This window comes from Hibiscus syriacus, unplaced genomic scaffold (genome assembly GCF_006381635.1).
Source record: "Hibiscus syriacus cultivar Baekdansim isolate YM2019G1 unplaced genomic scaffold, ASM638163v2 tig00110377_pilon, whole genome shotgun sequence".
NCBI classification, from domain to species: domain Eukaryota; kingdom Viridiplantae; phylum Streptophyta; class Magnoliopsida; order Malvales; family Malvaceae; genus Hibiscus; species Hibiscus syriacus.
The window spans coordinates 3,101,758-3,112,157 of NW_024062711.1; the positions used below are offsets into that span (position 1 = coordinate 3,101,758).

At 32.1% G+C, this 10,400-nt stretch overlaps 1 protein-coding gene across 1 annotated transcript; it reads right to left on the reverse strand.

Moving 5' to 3' along the window:
* Positions 1-712: 712 nt before the first annotated feature.
* LOC120121610 (la-related protein 1C-like) lies at positions 713-4,807 on the reverse strand. The gene is made up of 6 exons (XM_039140931.1): positions 4,253-4,807; positions 3,370-3,910; positions 3,114-3,270; positions 2,915-3,005; positions 1,310-1,381; positions 713-1,141 (listed from the first exon to the last, which is right to left on the reverse strand). The coding sequence occupies exons 1-6, from the start codon at positions 4,700-4,702 to the stop codon at positions 950-952; spliced, it is 1,503 nt and encodes a 500-aa protein (XP_038996862.1). The 5' UTR covers positions 4,703-4,807; the 3' UTR covers positions 713-949.
* Positions 4,808-10,400: the final 5,593 nt, after the last annotated feature.

Consider the following 10,400-nt stretch of genomic DNA (forward strand, 5'->3'; position numbering starts at 1 on the left):
GCCCCATTATGGGGTTGCTTTCGTCAATTTAATAATAAAGTATATATATTTTTTTCTCTGCTGTAAAAAAATCTAACTAGGGTTTTTCACTTGCTTTCCTAGTTTGATTCGCAGTAAAATTCAGTTATTGGTTCCTGAATTCAGGTTCTTTTTTATGCATCGACTTTTAATAATATTTGTAAAAAAATTATCTAATTCATACATGCGTTAAATTTTTAATTTCCTTGAATATTTTTAGAAATCTTAAAATCATTATTTAAAGAATACCTAAAATCCTTAATTCTCATCTACTACTGTCAAGATCAACCACCATCGTCATCCCTTCGATTATCTGTGTAGGCCAAAGGACAAATGGCGTGTAAAAGTGAAAATGAGAATAATAACAACACTAGATTTCAATTTTAAGGAGGGTTGAACCATCCATCCACTATAGGGTGAAAGGGATTGTCGAAACAGGGATGAACGATTCAATAGAAAAAGTGATCTAAGATTCAATGATGAAAACACTGAAGTTAATGAAAATTGTGTGGGGATTTTTAACATGTTGGTGTTAAAATGGCTTAAAATTTTAAGGAGGATCAGATAAGATGGAATCTATATATGGGTAAAACACAAAATACAAGAAATTTTGGGTTGAAAAGAATATAAACTTGCATAGGAGGAAGTGATTTTAATGGCAAAATTTTTTCGTCTTTCGAAACGAAAAACAAAATTCCCCATATTTAAACACCAATAAAAAATAGTAATGCAAAATCCAACATCCCCATAGATATTAAAAAAAAACAATTCGATAGGCCTAGATGGTTTTGTTCTACTATCTCAAGTTTCAATATTTTCTTGTCTTCTCGTACAGTTTCCCCCAACTTGCTGTACCCATGGTGTCAAAATCATTCTTTCCTCAATCTTCCAGGAACTTTTGCAAGAAGATATGTACATCAGCACAGTTTGCTTAATTTGAATCACTTGCCGGATCACCTAGAGCACCAACAGTTGTTCCCTCAGTATGGTTAGCAGTTCTCTGTTCCATTGAAAGATTTTCAACACTAGCCACCGGCGCACCCTGACCAGTCCTGTTATGGAACTGAACAAAAGATGGCAATATCCATCGCATCCAATCGATCCGTTTCCTTACTTTATTATCCTATAATGTAAAAGCAAAAGAAAACACATCAGTTTAGTCCCATGTTCTAAGAAAACCATCAATTAAGCATCAACAATATAAGACGCATGCATGTCTTCATAATTGATAAGAACACACATTTCATTAATGATTAAAACATTCATCCATGATTTTCCATGTAGAATGTACCTGAACTTCCACGACTGCTGAGCTTTGCAGAGCATCGGTTATAAGTTGAAGATTATCCGTCAACTGTGAAATCTGAAAAGAAGAAGCCATAGAAAATGTTACCTTTGCACAACAAGCTTTAAGAAGAATTGCTTTGGGTGATGAAAATCATACTAAAAGCTCAACAGCTAAGCTTCTGAACCAATGTTGTCGAGGGTTGTAATACGCACACTAGACACTTGAAACACCTTACATTGTCTGAGGCACAAAGTGCTAAAAAAGCACTCTGAGTGAAGCGTGTGCTATTTTGTATGCATGCAAAACAAGCTTATGATTTATAAGTATGAGAACACACTTTAAAGATCAAGCTAGTATATCTCCAAAATATGCAAAATAATCTTTTAATTATGTTGGTTAATATGCATGATTTTCTCCTCAACCTGTGTCGGTTGTAAAATAAGCTCTTCATTCAAAAATAGTAATTAAAAAAGAAAAACATATACCATGCCACTTGAACAAGTTGGAGAAAAAGCAAATGGAAGTACTACAATGTATCTCAACATAAGTAATACAGAGAGAGACTTGTAAATTAAACTACTTCAACCAGAGTCTCATGCGTAGGTGTGTTTGTATGTCAGTAGGGGATATCCATATAGAACATACAAATATTAATCCACTGATAGAATGAACATGCATTGAATGCATGCTAAGCTAATCTATAGATATACAAACAAAATGATAGTATGAAAAATATTAATTTCTTCAGCATGGATGTATATGAATAGTTAGTGACGGAAACCTCACATGCCAAAATATAGTTTTGCAACTTAAATAAAGCAGTTGTAAGTCTTGAAATATAGAAATAAATCTAGACTGCAAGTTGCAAGAAAATAGCACCGACCCTTGCACAAGAACTTACCCAACATGATTTAGTAACTGAAAATAAATTTATTGGAAGTTTTCTTTATGACCACAAGAAAACGACAACATAATATCACAAGAACAATAAAAACCAAATGAAAAGATCAAGCTAGCAGTTACAACAATGACAAAAAACAAAATAAAACATGAGTTGATTATTTAAAATTGTATAGAAATTCCTGTCAAAAAAGTACAGACAATTGCATTAAGATGAGTTTCTGTCCTTGAATTATATCGCCAAAAAATACCACTATCAATAACGTTTCTCACAAATAATAGTTAAATATATGCATTTTAAGATAGAATTCAACAAAACCTGAAACATAGCAAAATTCCACAGGTTTCCACCACCTTCAAAATTTTAAAATGCATAGTTGGCAGATCCTATTTCACAGTGTATTAAACCCATAGGAAATATCTCATTCACATCTGTGCTATAAGGAATGGGGGGTGCAACCAAAATGTATTTTCTATTACAACCAAATAAATTTATGAACATATTTTTTTAGTTTTTCAAAATCATCAATTAGAATAGGTTTGTTTTTAATGATAACCACATAAACTTGTGGTGATAGAATACCAGATGAATCCCACGACAAGCATAAACGTTATGAACTTGAATAATGCAAATGTATAATCATGAAAAAGCTCTAAACAGAGAAACATTAAAACACAAAATTATATCCAAAACCTTAAAAATGGTACCTTTTTGAAGCCGGCTATTAATCTAATAGAAACCCAGCCTTGCTCATCCATGTGTTGCCTCAAGTAGGTATCCTTAATTAGATTTTCATTACTGCAATATAGAAACAAGCAGTTAGTTTTCTGGATAAACTGAAATAGCATGAAATGGCAACTTAACTAACCAAGTAGACCAAAGTCATTATGCAAAATAATGCATTACCTAAAATAATAATCTATTTGATTCATTATTCTAGTATGCAACTGACTGTCTTGAGACTCTGGAGCAGGGAAAAACACCGGGGCTATTGGTGCAACAAATGGCATGCCTCTAAATGACTCAGGAGGTGGAGCCGGGACTACATAAAGAGATGTCAATTCTGAAAAGAGGTAGACAGATTAGGGGCAAGCACAGAATGTCACTCATCCAGTCATCCTTAACCCAGAAAAGCAATAACAATATTGAAAGTAAAGATTACCAGAATACCCCATTGGGGTGCCAAAAGGCCGCATAGGAGTATGAGCAATAAATGGTATAGTACCATGCGGTGGAGGAGGAGGTGGATGCCTCATTAACCTCGGAGCAACTCTTGGTTGCATGTGACCACCCCTGCTATTAAAATTGCGGCCATTCCACTCATGATTTCCATGATCTTGATTTCGCCTTCCTCCAAAGTTCTGATGGTGAGAACCATCTCCTCGTGGATGGAAACCACCATTACGATATCTAAAAGAATTACGTGGGTGTGGGTGATCATTACCACCAGTTTGAGACTGTGGTACGAATCCACCTTGCTGTGTGTGATCCCTAGAAGAAGCATTATTAATGAATGATCCAACTCCATGACCTTGAGATGGGGGCTGTGAGAGACCACCATTTGATGCTGAGTTATCACTATTACGTCTCATTGGCCTCTGGTGTCCAGGACCGAAATGGTTCTGAGCCAAATTTGAATTTGCATTTGCTCTGTTACTAACTGGCTTCTGTGGAGTTAACGATGAAGACACACTTTCTCTACCCTGCAATTTGGTAAACATAGAAAAACATTCAAGACAAACAGCCTTGAAAAAATTACATCATGTATAAATTTAAGCAAGTGAATATCCAAATACTTCCTCTATTCATACATAACGTCCATTATACAGATTCCATCACATGAAACATAATTCATATAAACGCTACAGCTGAATTAAGAATTCCAGATTCCTTGCATTTTTTGCCAATACAGATTTTTAATATTTAATATCTTGCCTGCCCAACGATTAATTTAAATTATTTTAACAACTGGCAATAAAATACCTGAAACGGTAACTATTAAATTGAAATCAATAAAGCTGGACATATACTTTAGGAAAACAAACCTGAGAAACAGATACCTTGGAAGGAGAAGCTGATGATCCATCGAATGAACCTCGGGGTGAATCTGAAGAGGATTTGGAAGGAAACCTAGCCGACTCAGACAAAGCAGGCCACGTGTGGGCCCCCATGACGGCCCCAAACTCAGTAGAGCCCTTAGAAGCTTTATTCCAAGCGGGCCTATTACCGACATTGTCATTAAGCCCGGTATCCGCATTCTCGTCGCTTTCCTCCTCTTCCTCCGTCGCGACATGCGGTTCCGTCACAACCTTGGACGGTGGCGGTGACGAAGAGGACGAATGCGTTAATGGACTACCGGCGATCAAGTCGGATTCCTGTCGGACGATTTCAGTCCAGGGCGGAGAATCGGTCCTCATGGGACGATGTGATTTGTTGGGGCTAATGGAAGAGTGATTCATAGCTGTCACTACAGCGGAGATATTGGAATCAGCCATAGCAAACCCTTCTTTTATAGACGGAGAAAAAACACTGCAAAAACGGAGGAATGAAACAATATTTGGGAGGAGGAGAGATAGTGCGACTTGCCCCTCGGTTTTTTGGGTTCGGTATACTCCTCAGATTGATTTTACTTATTATATTGCCCCTCGATTTAGGGGTTATTTATTGATGGAATGTAGTGTGATTTTACTGCTGTAAAATATCTAACTAGGGTTTGTATTGCTTCTCCTTGTTTGATCCGATGTAAAACTCTGTTTCCTGTAATTCTTTATTTCTATTCTCTCGTTAGACTCACATAATGATACTTATTTTTTTAATTGAATTAAATTTATTTAAAATAATTTTAAAAATTTTAATGTGACTAAAATTTAGTTAGTATTATAAAATTGTAGATATATATATATATATTTTTGAATTGAAATAATGTAGTGATATCAAAACAAAACAGACACTTAAAATTACATATTTTAAATATAAATATAAATAATTCCATATGTGAAAATTAAATTTATAACAGGGAATAATAACGGGTGAGACATATTTTTGGTGGCTCTACTCTAATCCAGAAAAACTTACTTTAATCTAACATGACTCTACATAGTAGAAGCACAATCTAATCTCTATTTTTTAACCCAAAAAAAAACTTAATTATCCTTTATGACCCAAAAAGAATTAATTTAAAAACTCTTAAATATATTATAAAAAATAGAAATATATTGTATTAAATATTTCACAACGAGTTTCAACTGTGAATCTGATTTTGACTTGACCTAAAAAAATTTAACAAAAGATCACTCAATCACTGCAACTTCGATTTTTAAAAATTCACCCTAATCATATTTGGTCAGATCAGAATCTGTTAAAATCGGAAGAAGAAAAAAGTTATCGCTTTAATGTGATAAAAGGTATGTGTATATAAATTTTGGTCATGTGTTTGAACTCAAATAATGAGTTTTTATCATTTTATTTAGAGATTTATAAAAGTATTTAGAGACAAAAAAAAATCTTATAAAAATATTTATTATATTTAAAAACAGGGATAGATTTGTTAGTTACAGTCTAGAGTTGATTTTGACATCAAAGTTAGTTAAGATTTTAATTATTAGTATTGATAAATTTATTAAAAAGTAAATATACTATGTAAATAATTTTAATTATTAAAATAAATTGTCGAATTAATATACTTAAAGTGATAAAAATTTTGTGAAAATAAATTATCAAATTTTAATATTTTTATTTATCCTTTAAAACATGAAAATATAAAAGAGCCTTATAAAAATATTTATTATACTTAAAAAGAAAAATAAATTAATAATTTTCAATTGAAATAGTATTTGAATTAATTTATAATATTAAACTTAATCAACTTTTTCTTTTGTCCTTCCGATTGTCAAGATTTCGCTTTGATTAATCCTGACCAACCCGGTAATATATAGGTTATATATGTTATTTCTCAATTTAGTACAACATACCAATTTTTATGAATCCAAAATATGGCACGTAATTGTGAAAATAAATTTTTCTATAAATAGAAAAAAGCACAAACTTTCTAATTATTTAAATATTCAATAGTTATATTAAAATAGATATTAAAATCAACATTCAGTAGTTATATTAGACCCAAATTAAAATTAGAATTAAAATATTATTAGGATGTTAATAAATATTCAATCAATTAAATTAATCATGTTTTGTCCGATTAACCTATGTACAATAACTTATAATTGGTCACCAAGATTATCGTAACTAGGCTGAAACCGTTTCTTTTTTATATGGATCTCTGAGAAACAAGCGAGCTTTGTTCCGGGAAAAAATATCACTGATAATATTATCATTGCTCAGGATATCATTCATTCCATGAGAAGGAAACCTGGGATCTACGCGTGGATGACCATTAAAATCGATATGGAGAAGGCGTATGATTGGCTTGAATGGAGCTTCATTGATGATACTCTCCAAGATATTGGTATTCCTGATGCTCTCCGTACTCTTATAATGCAATGTATGTCTTCAATTTCGATGCAAATTCTTTGAAAAAGGTCGATGTCGGATTCCTTCATACCCTCCAGAGGTATTCGTCAAGGCGATCCGATTTTACCGTATCTTTTTATCTTGTGCATGGAATGTCTTGCTCAAAGTTTTTTTTTTTTTTTGGCAGATGATATGATCTTGTTTGCAAGGGTTTCGATTGATCAATTGTATCTTATTCATGATGTTCTTAACAATTTTTGTTCAGCTTCGGGATTAAAAGTGAGTATTGCCAAGACCACTATGTTTTTCTCCAAAGAGTATCTCCCTTTGTTTACGTTCATGTATAAGCTCTATCTTCGGTTTTGTTGAAGTCTCAGATCTAGGAAAATACTTGGGTTTTCCTTCCCTCCCCTCCAAAGTTAACATCGTATAAAAATAAACTCGGACATTCAATCGAATAGGAAATGTCATATTAGTTAGTTACCATAATATCTTTAAGGAAATTTAATTTCTAATTTAACATCGTATAAAAATAAACTAGTAACAAAATATTTAAATTTATATAATCATCGAACCCATCAAATGGTCTTAAAGGTTAAGAAGACTGTTATTCTCTCTAGATATCTAGGGTTGAAGGAGATGTATTTGTGGGTATATATGTTTTGTTAATGACTAAAAAAATTATAAACAAATATTATATTTTAATTACCTAGACTATTCATAAAAAAATTAAATAATCATTTTAGAATAGTATTAAAAGAATAAAATCGGTCATATTTTAAAAGATCACCAATTAAATATTGAACCTTTAGGAATAAAATTATAAATTTATAGCTAGACTTTGAAAGATTTTTCAAAAGAATCATTTAATTGAGTAATCACATAATTAAACGCATATTTAATCAAAACTACCTCGAACCAACTAGAACATCAATCAATCAAGATATGATTTAAGGACTAAACTTGAATACATTCAAAACTATGGGTTGATCTCCTTTATTAGGGATCGATCTTTTTAATCTAAATTTATGTAAACTAAAATTTGGGACCTTAGTACTATAAAAAATATCGATTTCCTTTCATAGGAGATATGTACATCATCGAATTCACGAATTAGATTTTTTTTTAGTCTAATAATCGAAAAATCATTTGGATGACTAAATACTTATTTTAATCATCAAGAAGGGTGTTTGTTTTGATTAATTTCTTTAAATCAAAAGATAATTTGATTTGAGATTAACTTAAAATTTGAGAGTTCAAAGCTTGTAAAATTGAAAGATTTATATGACCATTATTCCAATAATAATACTTACCGACAATTAAGAAAATGGAATGTATATGTACCAAGATAAGGTAAACGATCCTCCGGATGAATACAGCAACCAGAACTCCATTATCTAGTCAAAACCCAGATATTTTAGGTTGGAAGTGGAATGCTAAGCGGCGGTTTACCATTAAAAGTGCATATAACAGGTGTAGGATTGTGATCGATAGGGATGATTTGCTGGTATGAAGCTGATAAGTGATTTATATAGTTATTATTTTGTTGTTAATTATTTTTTGGGGTCGGTTTATGTTGTTGATTTAGGGGTTTCTATTCATTTTCTGTGTAGGACGTTGGATTCTAGAAACAGTACTAAAATGACGCAATTCTGCAATTTTTATTCTGGAATCAAGGTTGACTTAGTGGGCATGACAACATACGACGTGGTGTCCAGTCAGTAGCATCTAGAAGGTCTAGTCAGCATTCTGGAAGGGCGGACGAGCGGATCAGCTTCAATTCGAATTTAAATTAGGAAGGAATTATCTTTTTGTTCTTAGGATTTCGTTCGAAACAAATTCAAGAATTATCTTTTATTATTTTGAATGACATTTTAGGGTTTTAAAAAGATTATAAATACCCCATCGGGGTAAGACTGAAAACATATCTCGAATTAACTTGTTCTTTTCTTTCTTTGGTTTTATAAAGTTCTTCTTTTCTCTAATTTTGTTTTCTTTTATATGTTTAGCTAAGTTTTTAATAAGCCAAAGGCTGAAGCGATGACTCAATTCCGATCGTGATAATTTATAAGCACCTAATACCTTTTGGGTCATATTCTCAATTTTCTAGAATTAAGGATTAGCAATCGACCATCCTTTTAAAATCAAAATGTTTTCATTTCAAAAAGAGCTCGTTGTCTTGATTGTTATTTCGATTTAAAGTTGGGAGAAAGGATTGACTTGTAGCACATTTGACTTCCTGTGAAGACACTTAGCGGCGGCTCGTTAAGGGAAATTGAGATTGAATTCGCTTCTCATTGAGACAACATAACCTGAGTTAGGTTTTTCCAAAACTTTAAACAAAGTTGGTGCTAGCAACGATAGTCGTGGTTAGCCCATATAAGGATTGAGATCCAAAGATTGATTTTAGATAATCAGTTTACTTGAAAGAAAAACAAGTTATAAGGATTGGGCCTTGTAGATTGTAACCGACATTAATCCAAAGCAAAAATACTTATTCAAGGATCGATGGAATTGAGGCAATGCAAAACCTAAGGCTATTTTCATTATAATGGTTTTTCATCTAAATTTCCTTTCTTTAAATTTCTTTTCTTTCAATTAATTATTTTTATTATTGTCAATCACAACTCCCCCATTTTTACTTTTAATTTTCCCCTAGATCAAAATCAAAGCCTTCATCAACAGTTTTCTTAGTCCCTGTAACACCCATTTCCCGTATACATCCCCGTACACGAGTCAAAAATGTCACACGACTTTTAAAACATTTTCGTACTTGAAAACCAATAAAATTTTGTTTCTTTAAATAAATGATTTAATAATATAGTTTATAAAACGTTCTACAAATACATACATACATATATATATATATATATATATAAACTAGTTTAAGTCAAACATAATATAATGCTACAATCCATATGTCAAATACATACCAGAACATCATCATATAACTAATACATGCCAACTAGTAATATCAAAAGTAAACATCTAAAGATGTCACACAGTTACTGATGAGACAACCTTGATTTACAATGTCAGTTGCACTCCTCACTCTGACCGTACACTATTACCTATGCGTGAAAATCATCACACGCTAAGTATTCACTTAGTGATGCATAATATAATAAATGAGGCATATTAAAACAAAAGTACTTCATAAAAGATGAAAATACGAGTTTAATCGTATAAAATACATTAACGCATAAAACTGATTTGATTAGCAAATTTTCCATCAAATAACATGTGAAACAATATTTCATATGTCTAGCATACTTATCATTCAATATATTCCAAAATATCTATTCACAGCCCCATGTATGACAACTGATAATGCAAGGTACACAATAGCGTGATACTAACCATTTTCGGAATAGTAATCCCGTACGACTACCATCCTTGCACACAAAGTGCCATAATACACAAAGTACTACTCCAAGTACACCAAGTACTCTTACGAAAATGTAATAATGCATTTTCTAAAAAAAACGATAGATATCCATCTCGCACCAAGTATGCCAATTACATACATAGTGCTACAATACACAAATTACTAATACAATACCACCTTATTTATGGTATTATTATTGCACCTATGACTCTCCATGTGCATACAATAGGCTTTAAAATCCAAATCGCAGGTTAAACATTTATTCCAAACCATCAATAAATAATAATTTGTATGAAAAACATCCATTCGTTTTAGGGCAGTTCATACCCTAAAAT